We start from the raw sequence: 24,380 nt of genomic DNA on the forward strand, positions 1-24,380 counted from the left end.
TACCGTGCGAAAATGTTGAAAAACTCAAGGGGTATGAATACTATATGGGGGAAATGTGTGCAGACGTACAGTTGTGCTTCATAACTATGGCTGGGTTAGGGCCAGGGGTGGGGCTTACCTCTGCTTGCTGTTAATAGTTTTTGAAGAAGCAAAACGAAAGATAAAGCTTTGCAAAAATGGACGGATTCAATTTGATTGTCTTTCCCCTCAGGTATGACTGTACCAGATGAGGACACAGAGGCAGGGCAGACTGGGAAATATTGCCTCGTGGCCATTGGAAGACTGCAGGTGTGTACTGTGTAAAATTTCTTGGATGAAACCCATTTTAAATACATGACAAAAGTGTCTCATGAGTTGGACTAGATGCATTATTTCCCCCTCAATCTTAATCATGTTTTGTCCAAATACTGTACAGAATATCTGCATGATCATGTTTCTGACTTGAAAATAAAAGTGAAGAAAATATGACTTGACAAGAAAATGTAGTAAATATATATTCCCATCAAAACGTTCAAACATAAAGTATATACAGAATTTACACCCCATTTTACTTTGCGTTTTCACTCTATAGACTTAGACTTAGACTTGACTTTATTGATCCCTTTGGGATGGCTCCCTCTGGGAAATGTACATGTCCAGCAGCAATGAGAACAGATAAAATAAAAAATAATTCTATATGACTGGCCATGTTGGGGTGCTTGCACGTTGGGGTACTGGCATATTGGAAGCAGAATTTCTTTGAAAATGGCATAATAAACCTTTCCATATGGAATATGTTTTTGCCAGGTGTGATGAGTGTGTCAAACTCAACGGGTTTTGGTAATTGTTCAGACCTGCAAAAATCAGCGTCCTTTTTTATTTTTAGGCAATGAGTTGCTCTGATTGGTATTTTTTGTAAAAGTATATATACACATCATCGCTCGTTGTACTCATTGCACAATGTTGCTTTTATTGTCCAAAGGGGCAATCAAAAATAAATAAAACAAAATGAAAAAGTACATACGTTTGGATCGGTCTGATGCCAGTGAACATTTTGAGTGGTGGAAACTAAAAGAATATTCATAGATGACTTAGTTATCACACTTACAATGAGTTTACAATTTTTGTAAACATACCATAAGTGGGGTATTTTTTTTTTCATGCCACAAGGGCGAGGTGGCGCTGCATATATAACTGAATGCTGTCATAGAGATACCTTCAGGCCTTGACTATAAACATACATGTCAAGTTTGGGATTTTTTGGAGCATGTACCAGGGAGTTATTAAGCATAGCCTTTTTCATTGCGAAACACAAAATTTGAACCCCCACCCTCATCATATAGTATTTCGAAAAGTCAAGATTTTTCCGCCTGTCGTTGGCTCGGGTCTTGACATGGTCCAGGTCAAGTCTGAAGTCAGTCAGATAAAACGTGTAGGAGAAGTGGGCAAAAGTATGCCCCCTGAAAATGTGCAAAAATTGTCAAAAATGGGACATTCAAAAATGTGTAGCTCACTTCCTGTTTTTATTTTAGCATATGGGTTCAAGAGACTTTTTTTTGTAGGTCTTGGGCTCCTCATACACCTAAAAATTTCCGAAGATCTTGCTTAAACGTACAAGCGGGGCTGCTTCGTTAAAAATTTCTAGGAGGCGCTATTGAGTTTTTTTTGTAAAAATAGCACAATACACGATAAAATATTGCTCATTTTGCCAGGCCAGATGTGTGTGCCAAATTTCATGTGTTTCTGTGCCAGTTTAGACCCTCAAAATTGGCGTTATTTTCTTGGCAAACAGCGCTTAGCAACGCCCACAGCGATTTGCGAAAACTCACAAACTTCGTGTTGTGACATAATGAAGGCTGAAAACCTTATCTGAGCAAATATGGGGTAGGTCCAGTTAACGTGTTTGGAGAAGAACGTTGAAGAAAATACGTAAGAAAAAAATTTCCACTAGGTGGCGCTATCAGTGAGATGAAATATAACTTCGTAGATGTCTTTAGGGCTGGACTCTCATCAAATGTGTGAAATTTTGAGATGATAGGACCATCTGAGTCAAGTTAAAGCAGCTTTTATTCTCACGAAAAAATATCAGACTTTGCGGCACCATAGCGGTCCTTTGGTGAAAATTTACAATATTCAGTGTGGGGCATGATCAACATGTTAAGGCGTTTCTGACCAATTTTCAACTGGATCCCTTCATCGAGTATCTAAAACAGTATCTAAAAACGTAAAGTATGACATTTATTGTCACCACTAGGTGGCGCTATATGTATAACTGAATTTTATCATATAGATGTTTTCAGAGGGCGGCACGGTAGTCGAGTGGTTCGCACGTCCGCTTCCCAGTTCTGAGGTTTGCATGTTCTCCCCGTGCCCGCGTGAGTCTTCTCCGGGTATTCCGGTCTCCTCCCACATTCCAAAGACATGCATGGCAGGTTAATTGGGCGCTCCGAATTGTCCCTAGGTGTGCGTGTGAGTGTGGATGGTTGTTTGTCTCTGTGTGCCCTGCGATTGGCTGGCAACCAGTCCAGGGTGTCCCCCGCCTACTGCCCAGAGCCAGCTGAGATAGGTGCCAGCAGCCCCCGCGACCCTTGTGAGGAATAAGCGGTCAAGAAAATGGATGGATGGATAGATGTTTTCAGGCCGTGACTATTAAGTTGCATGAGAAGTTTGAGATTTTTTGGAGCTTGTACATTGCAGTTATTAAGCATTTTCTCTTTCTGGACGAATTAAATTTTAAAGGCAATATTTGATGCCCCGCCCCCGTCATATAGTATTTTGAAATGTCAAGATTTTTTGCCCAGCTGTTGTCTCAGGTCTTGAGATGATACATGCCAGGTTTGAAGTCAATTCGGTGAAAAATGGTTGCAAAGGTGGAAAAAGCATGACCACATTCAGACGCCACATTCAGCTATCAACTAATCGTCTGACTCCACCAAACCTCAGCAAACAGCTCCCCACCCGCCGACCTCCATCTTTGGCTATGGAGAATCTCAACTACAGCTCGGTCTGATATGCTTTGGGTCCAGACTACATATACAATGTAAAAAATGTGTGTTCGCAGAATAAGTCAGAACCCAAGGAAGCTTGTAGCATTCCTGTGATTACAAGAAATAGAAAGTTGGCAAAAGAAATGAGAAGAAATAAGTCAGAAGCTACAAACCTAGTCAGTATAGCTTGTCAACCTCTGACTAAACCAGCGTCTCCGATTACCACTGTGAGACTAGCGCTAGTAAATATAAGATCACTAGTTAACAAATCATTGTTGATTCATGACATTATTATGACATATGATCTTGACTTATTTCTCCACAGTGAAACATGGCTAACAGAAGGTTCCTGCAACACTGTTCTGAATGAGGCAACACCAACGAATTTTAGTTTCATGAACAAATGTCGTAATGGCAAAAAAGGCGGTGGACTTGCTGCCATTTTTAAATCTCTATTTCAGTGTAAAGAAATTTTATTGGGAGGCTTTAATTCATTTGAATATCTTAGTCTTTTGGTAAAAGGTGAACCAAACATCGTCATTATCATAATTTATAGACCTCCAAAACAAAAAGGCAGATTCATGGAGGAATTTGAAGAAATGCTGTCAGTAATTTGTACCGACTATGATTATCTGGTCTTAACTGGAGACTTTAACATTCATGTTGACAACAACTTGGATAAAAATACCAAAGAATTTTGTAATATACTTGATACTTTTGGTCTCTCACAACATGTAAAAGGTCCAACACACAATCAAGGTCACATTCTTGATCTCGTCATCTCGAAAGGTGTTGACATTTTATCTGTTGAGGTGAAAGATCTGGCAATTTCAGATCATTCCTGTGTGTTTTTTGAATTACAACAATCCCAGAAGTTCAAACAACTACTGTTTCTATCAAAAAAAGGTACATAAATGAGAATACAAGCAATATGTTTATGGAATTAATGGCTGCATCACCAACTGCAAATGCAGAGACCGTTGATGAACTTCTGGATGAATTCACCTCAAAAATCTCGAATGTTTTGGATGCTGTTGCTCCTATTAAAACTAAGACCATTTCATCCCGAACTAAAACACCTTGGAGGTGTGCTACCAACATAATGATTTTGAAATCTAAATGCAGAAAAGCAGAGCGAAAGTGGAGAAAAACTAAACTCCAAGTTCATTTTGACCTGTACAGACAATGTCTTTGTCATTTTAACCAAGAGTTAGTAATAGCTAGACAACAACACTTTTCTGAAATTATTAGAAGGAATCTCAACAATACACGCACTCTATTTGCCGTGGTTGACAAACTTACAAATCCCCCAAATCAAACAGCGCCAGAACTCCTCTCAACAGATAAATGCAATGAATTTGTCTGCTACTTTAGTGAAAAAGTACAAGCCATCAGGTCAAACATTTGTTACAAACCAGCAAAATAACAAAATGATGCAGCACTTAAAATCACCTAGGAATAATTTAATTACCATGACAGAATTTGACTCAGTGGATCAAAATACTGTAGTAGACTTGGTTCAGCAATTGAAACCTTCCACGAGCTGTCTTGACTCAATACCATCTGGCTTTTTCAAAACCATTGTGAAATCTGTTCAGATCGATTTACAACAAATAATTAATTGCTCACTTCAATCAGTTGGGCTTCCTAAATCTCTGAAAGTAGCCGCCGTTAAGCCCATTCTAAAAAAGAAAACACTGGATGTCTCCCTGCTAGCAAATTATAGACCAATCGCAAACCTTCCCTTCGTAACTAAAATAGTTGAAAAAGTGGTTTTTAATCAACTCAGCAATTTCTTGAGCTCAAACAGACTTTTGGATAAATTCCAGTCAGGTTTCCGACCTCATCACAGTACAGAAACAGCTCTGATTAAAGTACTGAATGATATAAGATTGAGCACTGATGCAGGGAAGGTATCGGTGCTTGTCTTGTTGAACCTCAGTGCAGCATTTGACACGATCGATCATAATATACTGTTAGACAGGTTGGAAACTTGGGTGGGATTAAATGGAACAGTCCCTAAATGGTTCAGGTCCTATTTGGAGGAAAGGAGTTACTTTGTGACTATTGGAAATGTTGAATCTGATCGAAAGGCCATGAATGTGGGGTCCCTCAAGGGTCAGTCCTTGGACCCCTGTTGTTCAGTCTGTATATGTTACCTTTGGGTCAAATGCTTCAGAACGCCGATGTTGACTATCATAGTTATGCAGATGACACACAATTGTATTTATCAATGTCCCCAAATGACAGCAGTTCTATTAACGTATTGTGTCATTCTCTAGAGCAAATTAACAACTGGATGAACCAAAATTTCCTTCACCTGAACGAAAACAAAACGGAGCTCATTGTTTTTGGCAATAAAGAAAAGAGGATTGCTGTTAAAAAACAGCTTGAGTCAATGTCTTTAGAAACTAAAGACCAAGTTCGAAATCTTGGGGTACTAATAGACTCAGACCTGACCTTCAGCAATCATATTAAATTCATCACTAAAACAGCCTTTTACCAGCTGAAAAACATATCCAGACTGAAGGACTGCATGCTTCAAGCAGACCAAGAGAAGCTTATCCATGCTTTTATCTCCAGCAGAATAGATTACTGTAACGGTCTTGTGACTGGACTCTCTCAAAAGAATATGAGACAATTGCAGCTCTTTCAGAAAGCTGCAGCTCGCGTTCTGACCAAAACAAAGAGATCAGAACATATTACTCCAGTACTTAAGGATTTACACTGGCTCCCAGTCAGCTGTAGAATCGATTTTAAAGTTCTGCTACTCGTCTATAAATCACTAAATGGTTTGGGTCCTGAATATATCCAAGAAATGCTGATTGAGTACAAACCCAGCAGGGCTCCTCTGAGATCTACAGACTTGGGCCAACTAGTGGAACCCAGAGTTCGAAGCAAACATGGTGAAGCTGCATTTAGCTATTATGCTGCACACAGATGGAATAGGCAACCAACAGAAGTGAAGTCAGCCCCGATTGTAAATGCTTTTAAATCCAGGTTAAAAACTTTCCTTTTTTCTTATACCTTTGATTAGGGACTTTTAAACAGCTTTAATTAAGTGTTTTTTTTATTATTTTAAACTTCCTTATGTTAAATGTTTTAAAGTTTGTTGAATAATGTTTTAAGATTGTTATTGTGTGTTCTTTTTAGTAAATTTTGTAACCTATTTTCATTTATTTTTCTTCCTCTGAATGTTAACTACTGTTTCTTGATGCTTATGTGTTGTCTTTCCTTGTGTAAAGCACATTGAGTTGCCTTGTGTATGAAATGTGCGAAAAAATAAACTTGCCTTGCCTTGCCACAGTGAATGTGCCAAAATAGGCCAAAATTGGACATTCAAAAATTCATAGCTCACTTCCTCTACATTTTAGGAAATGGCTTCCACTGACTTTTTTTATGCGTCTAGGGGTGCTACACGTGCCTGCCAATTTTCGTAGCTCTAGGTCAAAGGGGCCGGGATTGTTTTTTATTTTTCTACGCTAGGGGGCGCTATAGAGTCGCGTTGTTATGACAACTTCATAATATCAAATTTTTCGCCGGGCCCAAAGACATTGCAAAGTTTGGTGAGTTTTCGTAAATTTTTAGGCCCTCAAAAATGCGATCGTTTACGGATGATAATAATAATAATAATAATAATAATAATAATAATAATAATAATAATAATAATAATAATAATAATAATAATAATAATAATAATTCGAACGAAAAACAATAGGGACCTCGCAGCGGTCGCTGCTCGGGCCCTAATAATAATAATAATAATAATAATAATAACTAGACTAAGCAATTTCTGGAGAAATTGCATGGGAATGCTGAAAGCTGAATGCTAATAGCTGAATGCTAAGCCGAATGCTAATAGCTGAATGCTAATGAAGGAAACAAAGAAACGGTGAAAATTACAAAGTAAATAACCTATTAATAACTAGTAATAATAGTAGTAGTAGTAGTAGTCGTAGTAGTAGTAGTAGTCGTAAAAACAGTAGTATTATTACTAGTAATTATTAAGTAGTAACTTGTAGTTAAATGATTGTGACATTTTATGTAATTGAAGTGAACAACAACAAATATAAAACCAAACAAACAAAAGAATATTTTTTGAGAACAATACTGTATGTGTTCATGCAATCTCCTACAAAGTTGAGCCAAACTGAAACTAAACTAATTAGATCGATATTTTAGTGCCAGTATTGATCCGGTATCGATACTGTCGAGGTATCAATAATATCGATGACCTAACTTGTCGGGCTAAAAGTCATGGCTTATGGTGTAGTCATATGGCCTTGGCTGATTGCTAATACTCTGCTGCCACCTGCTGGCCGATTTTGAAACATGGAACCTAATAACTACCAATTATACAATGACTACTATATGAAATCAAAGTTGTGATAAAATGTTTCCCAACGAGGGATCGAACCATGATCTCCTGCGGACCATTCCATTGCTTTAACCATTCAGCTATCATGGACATGTAGATGACTATGACAATACATAGTATTGTATTGAGTAAGTTGGTTTAAATTTATATCGCTTAGCATAAATGTGATGTGAACATCACAAGCATTACCAGGCCACGTTTTACAATTTTTGACAAAAGAAAATGGCTGTTGTCAAGGGATTTCAGTTTTAACTTAAAAATAATCATAATAAAAAATAAATAGACCAGACTGGTATCATACCAGCAAACTCATGGATAGGAATCAGTGTTGTACCCACTGAACCACAGAGGAAGTACATGAGCAACTGCTCCAATGTTATAATAATGAGGTTTTAACATTGTCAATTAACCTTTTTTCTTTTCTTTGATCTGAATGTTAACTACTGTGTTTGTTGATGCTAATGTGTTGTCTTTCCTTGTGGAAAGCACATTAAGTTGCCTTGTGTAGGAAATGTGCTACACAAATAAACTTGCCTTGCCTTGAATATAGAACGGATAATATAGAAACAAAACTTAATAATGACAAATGACATCAAAAGTAATGGATGTGAAGTAGTTGTAGTTGTAGTTAAATGATTGTGACATTTTATGTAATTGTAGTGAACAACAACAAATCTAAAACAAAAACAAAAGAATGTTTTTTGAGTACAATACTGTACATGCAATCTACTACAAAGTTGAGCCAAACTGAAACTAAACTAATTAGATCGATATTTTAGTGCCAGTATCGATCCGGTATCGATACTGTCGAGGTATCAATCATATCGATGACCTAACTTGTCGGGCTAAAAGTCATGGCTTATGGTGTAGTCATATTTAAAAGTGCATATGATGCTGAACACTGAATGGACACTGGCAAAAAGAATTGTCTGCAGCATGGCCTTGGCTGATTGCTAATACTCTGCTGCCACCTGCTGGCCGATTTTGAAACATGGAACCTAATAACTACCAATGGTTGAAGCCACCACTTTCTGTCAAGCTGCTTGTCAAAGCTTTCTCTCTGCTCTTGTGGAAAAAAAAATAAAAAAAAATAAAAATTTAAAAAAAAAACGATCATGTACACGTGTTTGGGAGTGAAATGCAAAGTATTCAACGTTTTTGGGTTTGAATGTGAATTGCTCATTTAAAACTTTAAAAACTCATAAATGGTCAAACAAAAACACTATTGTGAAGATATTTTGTGTCAAATTATTGCAAAGCGCAACTATAAAGAATTATACAATGACTACTATATGAAATCAAAGTTGTGATAAAATGTTTCCCAACGAAGGATCGAACCATGATCTCCTGCGGACCATTACATTGCTTTAATCATTCAGCTATCATGGACATGTAGATGACTATGACAATACATAGTATTGTATTTAGTAAGTTGGTTTAAATTTATATCGCTTAGCATAAATGTGATGTGAACATCACAAGCATTACAGGCCATGTGTTACAATTTTTGACAAAAGAAAATGGCTGTTGTCAAGGGATTTCAGTTTTAACTTAAAAATAATCATAATAAAAAATAAATGGACCAGACTGGTATCATACCATCAAACTCATGGCTAGGAATCAGTGTTGTACCCACTGAACCACGGAGGAAGTACATGAGCAACTGCTCCAATGTTCTAATAATGAGGTTTTAATATTGTCAATTGTAACCTTTTTTCTTTTCTTTGCTCTGAATGTTAACTACTGTGTTTGTTGATGCTAATGTGTTGTCTTTTCTTGTGGAAAGCACATTAAGTTGCCTTGTGTAGGAAATGTGCTACACAAATAAACTTGCCTTGCCTTGAATATAGAACGGATAATATAGAAACAAAACTTAATAATGACAAATGACATCAAAAGTAGGGCGGCACGGTAGTCTAGTGGTTAGCACGTCCGCTTCCCAGTTCTGAGGTCTCCGGTTCGAGTCCAGGCTCGGACCTTCCTGGGTGGAGTTTGCATGTTCTCCCCGTGCCCGCGTGGGTCTTCTCCGGGTACTCCGGTCTCCTCCCACATTCCAAAGACATGCATGGCAGGTTAATCGGGCGCTCCGAATTGTCCCTAGGTGTGCGTGTGAGTGTGGATGGTTGTTCGTCTCTGTGTGCCCTGCAATTGGTTGGCAACCAGTCCAGGGTGTCCCCTGCCTACTGCCCAGAGCCAGCTGAGATAGGCGCCAGCAGCCCCCGCGACCCTTGTGAGTAATAAGCGGTCAAGAAAATGGATGGATGGATGGACATCAAAAGTAATGGATGTGAAGTAGTTGTAGTTGTAGTTAAATGATTGTGACATTTTATGTAATTGTAGTGAACAATGTAAGGGAAATCGGTCCAATTAATTATTAAATCAACAATTGTTAATTATTAAATTAATAATCAATTGGCTCATTAATTGAAGGAGACTCAAACTTAATATTTAAATTAAGTTGAGCTTGCCTGCGGAGCACCACATCTCTTTTTGATAATTTTATCAGGATAACAGATGAGAACCTCGTTGAATCAGTCATTAAAATGAAGGTTGTGCCCTTACTACAATTTTGTGAGTTCTTTGTTCAGCTTAGAGGTCACTATAAATTGATGAAACACACACACAGTAAACCAGGTTTTGAGTTTTGTGCACGTTTATTCTCTAACCTAGGTGGGATAATCTACTTAGAATTTAAAGAAGCAAAACTGACTAATATGATAGGAAATGAAACGAGAACTAAAATAATAAAAATAATCAAAGGGGAAGAAAAGAAGAAAAGAGAAACGGTCTTAACCAAGGTGATGGATTTCTTGAATCAACCAACATGGGACCCACAATCAACCTAGTTTGCACCAATTTGTACTAGGGCGAAGGCCTGCAAAGTTGCACTTACAGAGGGGGTTGGTCTCAGAAGCAGGACCCTGGATGGAGACTCGCCAAGCCCGTTTGAAGAAGGGATGAAGAAGGTTCAGTTCAGGAGAGGGAGAGACAGGTCGTCCGGCTGGCCAACTGAGCGTCACGGGGTCAACCTGCTGGCTGGGAAGAGGCCCTCTTGATTGAGGCCTCGGTGCTTGGGAAAAGCACCATCCGTTGAGCCTTTGCAGGGACTAAAAGCAGCGTGTTTCGCTGCGCCTGTCGCTACACGCGATGGCTTCTGTGCGTTGCCGTGTGCTGGAGGTTAAGCTAGCTGGGCTAGCCCTTTGTCTGGCAGCCGCGCCGATGGAGACCAGGAAGGAGCCAAGGAGCAGCGAAGAAGCGGGAGCCAAAGAGCAGCGGAGAAGAGAAAGCAGCACGCAGGGAGCGTGCTTTTAAATTGGGAAGGCGGCGGCCTCCACACCAGGGGGGCCGGTTGAGACCACAGTGGAAAGTTACCAGCTGGGGGAGATTTTTGGTAGACTAATCAGATTGAATCTGAATCCCATGTGTGTTAAGATTCTAAGGTCAGAATTCAACCAATGCAACACGTACAATTGAATACCTCAAATGAAATGTTACCTAGCTTACACTGTTAAAACGTGCATACACATGAAAGTTTAGTGGAGAATCTGCCACTGCAATGGAACATTTTCATGACATTTCATGGAGTCAACATTTCACAAATGGCAAACATAACATTTCATAATTCATTGTTCTGTTGCAAAATAAGAAAGTCAAGTTTCTAAGAAGGCTTTTACTGTTCTGATTTGTGTGTGTGTGCGCGTGCGCGTGTCAATCAGAGCATTTGTGGCTGTTTGTGGGGGATGTTCTTGTCCTCCCCACCCCCCACAGTGGCATGTTCAGGCCACAGGAGCTCAATTCCTTTGGAACTGAGGTTGCAAAAAGTTACAACCGGTCGATAATCGTTACAGATCCTCCCTTTGGCGATGGAAACGTTCTTCGACAGAACGTTTCGGTCGGCACTTCTAGACGTGGCATCGGCAGGTGGACAGGTGAAGCACAACAATGCAGTTACCAGAGTACAAAGTTGGTGCAAACCCACCCCTCCCCTCCCTTTGCTAAAGCTAGACTCGGCAGTTGGCTATGATGTTATCTTTCCCTCTAGGTCTACACTACGTGTCGTGTATAGAGTGGAAGGGGAAAGTAACAGACGCAACAGGAGAAGAACACGAGAGTGAAAAATAGAAGTCCAATAGTTGTCTAGAGGCCTGTGTAGGAATGTCATGTCAATGTGACTGAAAGGGGGCACTTTCGGTTCTTACTATGACTTTGGGTCTTTCTAGGGCAAAAGAAAGCTGTATTAAGGGAGCATGCAGGCCGAGAAGACGTTCTCACAACTGAGCTGTTGATGTATCAAACAGATTAGTGCAGCATGTCAAGTCTCAGCGCGGTCACACCTTGCGTGTGAGCGTGCTCTGGTTGGGACACCGAGAAGAAACAAACTGTCTCGTGGTTAGTTTGGTTCAGCTTAGCGTGATGCTAGGCAGATTGAGGACCAGCGTAGTCCTTTTGGTTGTTTTGTCGGGAGACGGTAGATTGGTAATTTGTTTGCTACGCGTTGTTAGGCAAAAGGAATCTCGGTCGTGACTCGCGTATTTTGCCATTTTAAAGTTAACGGTGTTTGGACTAACAGCGTTAACAGTTAAGGTTCTTATTTTAAATAAGAAGCTAATAAAAGCAGTAGCTAAAAGCACATTTCTTACCAATCGCTTTAGTCGTTTGGGGAGTCTGCTGAAGATCATTTGAGTCACTGTACACTTTCTAGGAAGTTTGTTTATGCACATGGTGTCATACGTATGAGTGCAGGTGTGCGAATGGGTGAAGCACAACTTGAATTGACTATTCAATGGCGTTGCGGCAGTTAGATTTAGCGCTAGCCATTTTAAATATGTCATTAGCGCAGTCATACACAACAGCAGCAAAAATGTGTTAGCCATTAGGCGCCAGGGTGTCTGAAACCACTGCTTGGAAAGGGACCGTTTGGGTCCTGCATCAGTTGGAAAGGCAAATGCACCCATAGGTGCCTGATGGGTGGGAGCCAAAAGCTCCAAGTCATCTTGAGGATGAACCACAGGAAGAATCACAGGTGTGTCTTGTACCTGCTGATGGTGGTCAACAAAGGTGGGCGAGGTTCGTCCCTCAATCGTAACCAAGGAAGTGAGGTCATGGAGGTTGGACCTGATTGGCTGGTCCAGTCCTGTTGTGATGACCTCCCTTTGACAGCTATGTGTCATGTCATGGGCGTATGATGTCATGACCCCCCCTTCGGCTACGTGGAGCCACGAACGGCCGAGATGTGCGGTCCACGGAGGAGCAAGAAGCAAGCCCATGACAGGAAGCAAAAGGTGACCACCAAAAGCGAATGTCTTGGCATGAACAGGTGAGCCGTCGACAGGCGGACAAGGAAGGCACGCGGCGGCGGTGAGCCACACAATGAGCAAAAGCAAGAGAAGAACAATGGACTGAAAGTTCATTGAAATCAGATAAGTGTTGTTGAGCACAAAGGCTGACAACGTGTGGCCCAAAAGAAGTACTGCAGGCGCGAAAGCGGGGGCAGTGAATGGCAGGCAGTGGCGCGCACCATCTGCATTGCAAGGGTGGGCAGGGTGGGTAACAAATTGCTCAGAAATAGGCACAACGCGCCAAGCAGATTGCAAAGAACAACCACTGTGTTGTTTGGGTTGTTCGATGACAATTTCAAGTGCGATTTCAAGTTCAAAGTCCGCGGTGAAGCTGAATGGTTTGCTTCAAAAGTGAGGACAACGGCCTCAATTTGTGTCATGCATAGCTCAGAGGTGCAATCCAAGTCGCGTTCCGTAAGGTGGCAGAGTTGCACACCCTGAGTGGGACGTTCAACTTGGCCGAGGGGAGAGCTGGTGTTGCGAAGGTGACCCCTTGAGGGCATCTCGGGGACAACAGGCATGGTCCCCCCTTGAGCTGGGTGAGAGTCCTGGTGTGAGTTTTGTACACTCCGAACAGGTTCACAAGAAGTCTCTGTTAGGCTTACCGCATAACAATTGGCAGTTTTGGTGCTGCAGGCAGAGGCTGCCGCACCTGTGACCAGATTTTGCGTCGGTCGTAATCTATCAGGGGCTTGAAGCGGCCCAGCAGATCTTGACCAATGAGGAGCGGGACTGATTCCACAGCAGACACGTACACAGGGTGGACCAATTTGTGTGGTCCAATCGTCCAGTGTAACGTTGCCATGGAGTCCAGATGGGTGTTAGTCAGTGCAAACGCACCGATCTCCAATGAGCAGTGGTTGAGGCGGAGCATCCGGCCACTGTTCTTCAGCATGGCTTGAAGTTGGTTGAAGAGCGTGTTGGACATTACTGTAATGTCAGCGCCAGGATCAACCAAAGCGTCATAGTCTAATGTTTGTTCAAGTGTCGTCCTCAAATACAACTTACGCGATGCACCTTTAATCTTGAGGTTACCTAAGAGCTGTTTGAATGGTTGATTCGACTCGGTAACAGGTGCACTGGCAGAAGGCAAAGAAGGTGCTGGATCCAGTTGGACTGAAAGAACGGTGTTGTCCGACACCTCTGGCTCATTGATGGCTGTCGGCTGACTGTCGTTGGACAATTTGCGCAGCCCATCAATAACTTTTGTCCAGATGTTGCTGTCAATTGAGGAGTCACCTGACGTGGGTGGGGGCTCCTGAGGACTATTTGTGCGGGGAGGTTTCTTTTTGCGAGGCTTTGTTTTCGCAAAGGGTTTCTCCCGTTCACAACCACGGCTGGAGCTATGACTCAACCGCGCAGGTGCACTGCGGACGTACTGGTGCTTCTGATGAGAACCATTTTGAGGCCGTTGTGCAGGATTTGATGGGGAAGCGGCGATGTTATCGTCGCTTTGCTGTGATTCGGACTGTCGTTCGACCTCGTCTGAACCACCTGCAACATGGTAAACAGAGGATTCCACTGATTTAGCAGCGCTTTCGCGTAAAAACACAAAGGCCTTGGATGCAAGTTCACGTAGCTCTAGGCTACTTAGCGTGCGAGGACAAGTTGTCACGCCCAAGAGGCGGCTTGTGTTTGGGTGGAGGTTGTTCAAAAATAGTGTTTTGAATTCTACCTGTTCTTCCATGTTGGGTTCGTTACGATGCCCAAAGTATGCCTTGCGCAGGCGACTATAATACAGGCTGGGTGATTCCTTTCGGCCTTGTTTTACTGACCAGGCAGCAAGAAAGCTCATTGCTGATACTGGGCCATCAAATTCACGAGACAATGCGTGACACAGTGCTCGATAATCATTCAAGATGTGGATCGGCTGGCGGTCGATCCAATCACTTACTTCTCGAGTTGACGTCAATTTCATGAGGTAAATCTTGTCTTCCGTTGTTGCCTGTGGGAATCTCCTCAAATGAAAATCAAGGTCTTTGAGGTACACAGAAGTGTTATCAGAGCAATCTTGTTTTGGCTGAAATTTCTGAATGTGCTTGGCAATCGTGTCTAACTCTTTTGTAGACATGCCTGGTTGCGCCACATGATGAGGTGAAGAAGCATCTGCTTGTTGAGCAGGAGAAGGAAGGTTGGCAGCAACTGGAGACGCACAAGAAGGCGTGGCGCCTAGCGGGGGTGCCGAAACAAGAAGTGTGCTTCTCGGTAGAAGCACAGAGACAGGTGGGCTTGCTCCTCTCAGTGACACTGCAGAGGGAGGGGGCCCCCGTGTGTGTTGAGCGGCAATTGGAGAAGTGCTTGCCATGGAGCGAGTGGGAACCGGAAGTGGCACAGGTGGCTGAGAAGCAGGTCCAAGATTTGCAGAGGAAGTCTGCTGCACATCAGACAACGTGGCAGCGTCTGAAAAAGGAACAGGTGCGTGCACCACAAGTGGATCAAAATGCAAAGGAGAGTTCACCTGAGACAGGTCCTGAACGGGGACCTCCAAAGCAGTGGTTTGGGACGGTGTCAATGGACACCTGGTGTTACCTTGTGGGACTTGCTGTAATTTCGGTTCAGTATGGGATGACTCGTCATCCCGGCCAGTGTTGAAGGATGGATGCTGCAATCGCCGGAGTTTTTCTTCCATTGCCATCAACTCAGATTTCAAACGAAACGTCTGCCTTTTTCCTTCAATGCGTTCATTTTTCAAAAGTCTAATCTTTTGAGTTAATTCCGCAATTTCATCATTCGCGAGAGCTAGCAAGTACTTGTCAAATTCATGCTCAGTTTGGAGATCAATCCAATGGGCTTCAGTGGGCTGATTTGATAGTTCTACAATGCATTCTTTTAGCTCACGAATTTCAGATGTGGCATTATGCCAATTTTGTTCATGCGTGCGGGCAGTTTGTGTACTCACTTTAAGTTCCTGTGTCAATTTTGTAACTTGGTTTCCCAAGTTCACGCGATCAGATTCATGCAACCATGCTTCCAACTCTGTTAGCTTGCTGCTAACTTGGGCGTGAATTTGCTGTTCTGCTGTCAGAACGCTTTTCACTTGTTCGAGTACATGGTCACTCAATTTCCACCTAGCCACTAAATTCACCATTAGTCGGCTGAGGATTTGTGCCATATCTTCGTGGGTTAACGACCCTTGTTGAGCGTCGCAAACGAGTTGCGCAATGTTGGTGTCAAGAATCTCTGCGCTAGCGCTGGCTGTCGCGTCGGCATAGCCTGGAATGAGATTGTTAGTCACGGTCGCAAGGGCATTTTCCAAAGCATCCATTGTTAAAAGTAGCGTTATGATATCCAAGATATGCGTAAGCTCACTTTACTCAATTTGGAAGGACTAATTGTTAGCCAATTAGACAATGCTGGAAATGCTTAATGCTTAAAGATTGGCTTTTTGGGCTCAATTAGTTGATTCAAACTGTTTTACCAAAATTCTTAAGGCACAGATTAAAGGATGGTATCCAAATATGTTACCAATTATTTTAAATGGCAATGCATTAAATAATTGAGAACCCTCAACAAAGTATTGTGTTAAGCAATTTAGTCTGCTAAATTACTATTAACCACAGCATACATTTGAGGTTACAGGTTTTAGGAAACAAAAGTCTACCAAGGACAGTCACATTAAATTAAAATTACATTTAATTCAATAGAGGTTTCCAAAAGTGCCTAAAAATTGGGTAAACACTTTTACTACAACGAGAAAAGCTATACACTACTGGTTGAGTGTTGCTTTTAATTAAAACAAAATTAAGTACTTGAAAACGGTGGTTAATTATTTAAACAAACTCTTTGGTTAGTCAATAATTAAAGTTATCAAGCGTTTTAATTTTGTTGGCAAAAGTTCCTCGGCTGCGGTACCGTGAATAGCCACAGGAGGACGCCGTCGGCGTTTAAAACGCAACGAGGCTCCTGTGTGTAGTATAGAGTCGTACTTTTGTTCGATCAATAAAGTTTTATGACTTTACCGCATAGACAAAACAACTCCGTCGCTCGTAAGTGACACAGAATGTGTCTTAAAACGAGTGTTTAAATACCTTGCACAAGTTTTAAAATCGTAGCACTTGGCAAGCAAAGTTGTTAGCAAGACGCCGCTAACGTAAACTTTGTCAATGAGTGGCACGTCACCGGAAGTTGCGCGTGCGTGTGTCGCCAGCTGTCAATCTGTCAAACACGTTAAATTCACTCCTTACGGATAATCGCGCGTGTTGTTATGCGCGGCACTGACGCCGAATTATCAAGAAGACACTAATAATTATAACTTAAATAAATCAAGGAGCGGAAACCACGGAAACGTTTTAATTCCCACGGGTTTATATCGCGATACTAAGGACTCGCGTCGAGGGGAAAGAGAAAACTACTACTTCCTGTAAGACGGTGTTAATTCATTAAACACGACGGAATTAATGAAGATTAAAAAGTGCAAAACGTACAAAAATATTAACCCTAAACTCAATGTTAACACTTGGTGAAACAGGAGTAGGAAAAATATTATAATGTAACGTTTAAGAGTGGCGAAGACACGTGATGTTAAATTGTCTTAAATCCAGTAAGAATCATAGATTAGGACGGTACAGTAGTAATTTAAATCCCTCGATTAGTTTCAAATCACGGTAACTTAATTATTTAAATTATAAAGTGCTTTGAATGCGATGTTGAAGAAGGCAGACAGTAGGCTCACGGGGGGGGAGGGGGCTGCGATGTGTCCCTCTTCACACGTGAGTTGCTAGAAAGCAGGAGTCAACTATAGTAGCTGTAGTTTGGCAGCTGGCCGTGTAGCAATATGAGTATTAAGCAAACAGTACACTTTAGTGTTAATCAGATGGAAATCTAATTTCAACAATTTAAGCGAACTGTATAACTAGTTGTTCAGTGCTACAATTTGGCAGAGACTGGGCTCTCAGTGGGGGGGTCACGTGGTGAGACGTGATCCTCTCTTGGAGGCCACAGCCAAATGAGGAGCGACTTGGAAGTCTGGCCGTTGGGCCCGCCCCTCAAATTAGTTTATTGGTCGACTGGTTTCAAGGGGTGGTTACCTGAATCCCAGTTAAGTTAAGGATACGCCTCCAAAGATGGCGGATCTTAACACGTGTGTTTTACACAAAAGGCTAGCAGTTTTAGCACCATGTGCCTTACGCTAAACCCGACAAAAGGGAGTCAACTTAACACCTTGAGAAGTGTGCTGTGACTCAAATGGTGGTCTGAATGCAGAATTTCGTGCACTAGACTATTTCCTCAGCCTAAAGGCTTGTAACGTAATCAGGTAGCTAAGCTGATTGCGCCACGTGAGGTTTGGAATATATTTTTAACCCAATCAGAATTCGTGACGAGTTAGAAAAAACATTCCCAGGCCTAAAAGTTTTGCATGCAATAAAAAAAAATGTGATCGTTACTCTTCCACTTTTGTGTGTGTAACATTCACATAGTCGACAAATTCATTCTCTTCTCAATAACTAGTCGTTAGACTGTTATTTAGTGCTTCAAATACACTGCTTTTATACAGCGGATTGGCTCTGGCATAAAGTTTTAGTTAGGTTGCTATGGAAACGAGTTGAAATTTTTCCAGAAGAACACGCTGCACTAAGCTGTTTTTTTGATTGTTACATGTGTGTGTTTCACAAAATATGTAACATAAATTGGCCTCACCAAAGGGGCACCATTATGTAAGGGAAATCGGTCCAATTAATTATTAAATCAACAATTGTTAATTATTAAATTAATAATCAATTGGCTCATTAATTGAAGGAGACTCAAACTTAATATTTAAATTAAGTTGAGCTTGCCTGCGGAGCACCACATCTCTTTTTGATAATTTTATCAGGATAACAGATGAGAACCTCGTTGAATCAGTCATTAAAATGAAGGTTGTGCCCTTACTACAATTTTGTGAGTTCTTTGTTCAGCTTAGAGGTCACTATAAATTGATGAAACACACACACAGTAAACCAGGTTTTGAGTTTTGTGCACGTTTATTCTCTAACCTAGGTGGGATAATCTACTTAGAATTTAAAGAAGCAAAACTGACTAATATGATAGGAAATGAAACGAGAACTAAAATAATAAAAATAATCAAAGGGGAAGAAAAGAGAAACGGTCTTAACCAAGGTGATGGATTTCTTGAATCAACCAACATGGGACCCACAATCAACCTAGTTTGCACCAATTTGTACTAGGGCGAAGGCCTGCAAAGTTGCACTTACAGAGGGGGTTGGTCTCAGAAGCAGGACCCTGGATGGAGACTCGCCAAGCCCGTTTGAAGAAGGGATGAAGAAGGTTCAGTTCAGGAGAGGGAGAGACAGGTCGTCCGGCTGGCCAACTGAGCGTCACGGGGTCAACCTGCTGGCTGGGAAGAGGCCCTCTTGATTGAGGCCTCGGTGCTTGGGAAAAGCACCATCCGTTGAGCCTTTGCAGGGACTAAAAGCAGCGTGTTTCGCTGCGCCTGTCGCTACACGCGATGGCTTCTGTGCGTTGCCGTGTGCTGGAGGTTAAGCTAGCTGGGCTAGCCCTTTGTCTGGCAGCCGCGCCGATGGAGACCAGGAAGGAGCCAAGGAGCAGCGAAGAAGCGGGAGCCAAAGAGCAGCGGAGAAGAGAAAGCAGCACGCAGGGAGCGTGCTTTTAAATTGGGAAGGCGGCGGCCTCCACACCAGGGGGGCCGGTTGAGACCACAGTGGAAAGTTACCAGCTGGGGGAGATTTTTGGTAGACTAATCAGATTGAATCTGGATCCCATGTGTGTTAAGATTCTAAGGTCAGAATTCAACCAATGCAACACGTACAATTGAATACCTCAAATGAAATGTTACCTAGCTTACACTGTTAAAACGTGCATACACATGAAAGTTTAGTGGAGAATCTGCCACTGCAATGGAACATTTTCATGACATTTCATGGAGTCAACATTTCACAAATGGCAAACATAACATTTCATAATTCATTGTTCTGTTGCAAAATAAGAAAGTCAAGTTTCTAAGAAGGCTTTTACTGTTCTGATTTGTGTGTGTGTGCGCGTGCGCGTGTCAATCAGAGCATTTGTGGCTGTTTGTGGGGGATGTTCTTGTCCTCCCCACCCCCCACAGTGGCATGTTCAGGCCACAGGAGCTCAATTCCTTTGGAACTGAGGTTGCAAAAAGTTACAACCGGTCGATAATCGTTACAACAACAACAAATCTAAAACAAAAACAAAAGAATGTTTTTTGAGTACAATACTGTACATGCAATCTACTACAAAGTTGAGCCAAACTGAAACTAAACTAATTAGATCGATATTTTAGTGCCAGTATCGATCCGGTATCGATACTGACGAGGTATCAATCATATCGATGACCTAACTTGTCGGGCTAAAAGTCATGGCTTATGGTGTAGTCATATTTAAAAGTGTATATGATACTGAACACTGAATGGACACTGGCAAAAAGAATTGTCTGCAACATGGCCTTGGCTGATTTCTCATACTCTGCTGCCACCTGCTGACCGATTTTGAAACATGGAACCTAATAATTTCCATTGTTTGAAGCCACCACTTTCTGCTTTCTCTCTACTCTTGTGTGTAAAAATAAAACAAAACAAAAAAAACGAACATGTACACGTGTTTGGGAGTGAAATGCAGTATTCAACGTTTTTGGGTTTGAATGTGAATTGCTCTTTTAAAACATTTTCAGTCATAAATGTAAAAAAAAAAAAAAAACACTATTGTGAAGATATTTTGTGTCAAATTATTACAAAGCGCAACTATAAAGAATTATAAAATGACTACTATGTGAAATTAAAGTTGTGCTAAAACGTTTCCCAAGGAGGGATCGAAACGTGATCTCCCGCGTGCCAATACATTGCTTTAACCATTCAGCTATCATGGACGTGTAGGTGATGTAACAATATATAGTATTGTATTTAGTCATCAATTTTGCAAGGAATTTTGAAAAAAAGTTTGTCAAATGACATTTAACGAAATAGATGTTCGCTTGTCTACACTGAAATTGAATTTTGAATGTTGTGTTTTTTTCCCTTATTATTTTTTAGCATTTTAAACTTCCATGCGCTATTTTTTTTTAAGTTTGCTGTCTAAGGTTTTAACATTGTCAATGTAACCTACTTTTGTTTTCTTTTCTTTGCTCTGAATGTTAACTTCTGTATTTGTTGATGCTAATGTGTTGTCTTTCCTTGTGGAAAGCACATTAAGTTGCCTTGTGAAGGAAATGTGCTACACAAATAAACTTGCCTTGCCTTGAATATAGAACGGATAATATAGAAACAAAACTTAATAATGACAAATGACATCAAACGTAATGGATGTGAAATAATTATTAGTGACAATGATTAGTATTAAATATTACATTCCTACTAAAGAGCTAGCCGCACTGTATTCGAACCCATGTTCTCCATGCGGCAGGCAACTAAACTATCCACTGACCTAACTTGACTGGCTCAAAACTCATGGCTTATAGTGTATCTATATTGAAAAGTGACATATGATGCTGAATAATGGGGTCACGTGTTCAATCACTTCAATGAAATTATAGAATGCATTATGCAATATGGATTAATTTTAAAGAAATAGTTTGTCAAATGACATTTAACGAAATAGATGTTAACTTGTTGTATTATGACGAAATTGAGAAAAAAAAAAAAGTTGCTCCATCCGGGGTTTGAACCGGCAAAACATTCGTAGGGGTGTCTTTGCTATGCACCTGGCTCAAGCACTTAACCCCGTGAGCCACCGGACCTGTGAGCATCAGGGCGAATTGGCGTATTTGTAATTTAAAGTGTCACCTGATGAGCTATCAGCGCTGATTTGGGACACGTGTGTGATCATGGCAGTATAACGCATTTCCTGGTATGATAGTCAGTTGGCATACTTAACATCCGTTGATGTAATTGACACGGAACATGTGCAATGTACAGTCAGCGGTGGGCTTTGAACCTGCGACCTCCTGCTTACTGTACATGCACTCTCCCAACTGCGCCACTGAGCAGTATCAGAAAGCCGGTTTCCCGAACTATTGGGTTATTCCTAAAGTGTGATAAAGAGAGGAAGTGACGAGCTAAGTACTGACAATAAAGAATAGCCGCTACACGATTTTTACATTTGGACCCAGGCTGACACTGAATTAACCTCATCACACGCCCACAACAAAAGTTTTTGAATATTGGCTGCCCAATAATATTGTCTGAAATTAGGTAGGGCAAGACCGCCATCGCTTTTGGAAGACTGAAGTATTGATTCACGGATTCTTGTGGACTTCCCACCCCATAAAAAATGTGAAATATCTTTATCCAGCTTATCAAAAAAATGACTTGTTAAGGAGAATGGGGACATGTTGAAAAAGGTAGAGAAATTTAGGAAGAACAGTCATCTTAATTAAATTCACACGTCCCATTAACGAGAGTGGTAATGAAGACCACCGGTCAAAATCTTTCCCAGCACAGTCCAATAATGATAAGAAGTTCTGTTTAACCATGTCGGTCATAGATGCAGAGACAAAAACCCCAAGATATTGAAATCCGGTTTCCACTCACAAATGGTATAATTGAACGAGGAGGCACCGTGGCCGAAGAATTGAGAGGAAACAACTCACTTTTTTGATAGTTCAGCTTGTAGCCAGAAAATGTACCATACTGGTCTAATATATCAAAAAGCAAAGGGAATGAATTAACTGGGTCCGAGACATATAAAAGCAAATCGTCTGCATTAAGAGATATTTTATGTATCACACCCATCCTCATAACACCTCGAAATCTTTCCTCTGAACGCAACCATATAGCCAGAGGCTCTATCGCAATAGCGAACAGGGGAGGGGAGAGTTGCCACCCCAGTCTAGTATCCCTACCAAGTGGGAAAGGCGAAGACAGGGTGTTGTTTGAACAAACTGAAGCTGACGGAGAAGAGTATAATAGCCTGACCCACCGAACAAAATCATCACCCAAACCAAACCTATTCATCACTTCGTAAAGAAAACTCCATTCAACACGGTCGAATGCTTTTTCCGCATCTAGTGACACAACAACCTCTGGTCCCGAGCCGCCTGGTGTATGAATAATATTTAAAAGACATCTAGTTTTGTGGTAGGGATGCCGTCCAGCCATAAAGCCTGTTTGATCCAAAGAGATGATTTGAGGTAATACACGCGGTCATCGAAGTGTGCAAAACGTGTGCGAAAGTGCAAGAACTTTACAAAGGATTTTCAAATCTACATTTAAAAGCGAAATAGGCCTGTAGCTACCACATAACAAAGGGTCTTTATCTTTTTTTCAGGATTAAGGAGAGAGTAGCATCAGAGAGAGTCTTGGGAAGTCGACCCTTTAAAAAAGCTTCATTGTACATTGATTCCAACATTGGTGCTAAGAGATCTGCATTAGCTTTATAATATCCATCCATCCATCTTCTTCCGTTTTATCCGAGGTCGGGTCGCGGGGGCAGCAGCTTAAGGAGGGAAACCCAGACCTCCCTCTCCCCAGCCCCTTCCACCAGCTCCTCCGGCGGGATCCCAAGGCGTTCCCAGGCCAGCCGAGAGACATAGTCTCTCCAGCGTGTCCTGGGTCTTCCCCGGGGCCTCCCGCCAGTGGGACATGCCCGGAACACCTCTCCAGGGAGGCGTCCAGGAGGCATCCGAACCAGATGCCCGAGCCACCTCAACTGGCTCCTCTCAACGCGGAGGAGCAGCGGCTCGACTCTGAGCCCCTCCCGGATGACCGAGCTTCTCACCCTATCTCTAAGGGAGAGCCCAGACACCCTGCGGAGGAAACCCATTTCGGCCGCTTGTATCCGGGATAGCTTTATAATAGTCAGCTGAAAAGCCGTCAGGGCCTGGAGCCTTGCCAGCTTTAAGAGATGTAATAGCTTCTTGCACCTCGCCTACCGTGACTGGTCCTCCCAATCCCCTCACCGATCACTCTTCTATCTGTGGAAAATGTATATTTTGAAGCATCTCGTGCAACAAGTGGTGATCTCGAAGCATATAAATCTGAATAGAAATTGACAAAAACGTCATTAATACCATCCGGGTCAAATATAGCTTCACCAGTAGCGGCTTTCACACACGGAATCAGTTTTGAGGTCGCTTCAACACGAGCTTGATAAGCTAAAAGTTTTCCAGCTTTGTCCCCAGACTCAAAAAATCTCTGCTTCGTCTTAGTCAATTGAACCACAGCGGTAATGGTATGATTGAGACTAGCATGAAGTTTTAAACGTTCCGTATAGATCTGTATTTAACGCATACCTATCATCCAAATCTTTGATTTTGTTCAGCAGAACATTCACATGGGATAACTCTCTCTTCTTCAAGTGAGAAACAAAATTTATAAGCTGACCCCTCATATATGCCTTTGAAGCTTCCCACAGCGTGCCCCTAAGATATATCCGGCAAATCATTCAACTCTAGAAAAAGTGAAATTTGGGATCTTAAAAATTTAGTATACACATCATTCATCAACATGCTAGAATTAAACCTCCAGCATTTAAGAGGGCGTGACCTGATGTCTAATTTCAAATCAAGGGAGACTGGCGCATGATCTGATATAGCTATTCTATGGTAGTCACACGATACCAATTTAGAAAGCACTGTTATCCACAAGAAAAAAATCTATACGTGTACAAGAATAAGACTTCTTTTAACCACAATACTTTGTCTTTTCACAGATTTCTGTACTTTTAGCAGCGGTAGTGTTCGTCATTAAATTATTATGGACAATAATTGTTTTTGAACATAAATTC

At 41.6% G+C, this 24,380-nt stretch overlaps 1 protein-coding gene across 5 annotated transcripts in view; it reads left to right on the top strand.

Annotated features, from left to right (window-relative positions):
• arnt2 (aryl-hydrocarbon receptor nuclear translocator 2) overlaps window positions 1-24,380 on the top strand; it is a 485,407-nt gene that overhangs the window by 303,864 nt on the left and 157,163 nt on the right. For all 5 annotated transcript variants that reach the window (XM_077518274.1, XM_077518275.1, XM_077518278.1 and 2 more), the window contains exon 9: window positions 212-288. In XM_077518274.1, the coding sequence (XP_077374400.1) occupies window positions 212-288 (77 nt within the window). The remainder of the gene's footprint in view (window positions 1-211; window positions 289-24,380) is intronic.

Source organism: Festucalex cinctus, chromosome 4 (assembly GCF_051991245.1).
Source record: "Festucalex cinctus isolate MCC-2025b chromosome 4, RoL_Fcin_1.0, whole genome shotgun sequence".
In the NCBI taxonomy this organism is placed as follows: domain Eukaryota; kingdom Metazoa; phylum Chordata; class Actinopteri; order Syngnathiformes; family Syngnathidae; genus Festucalex; species Festucalex cinctus.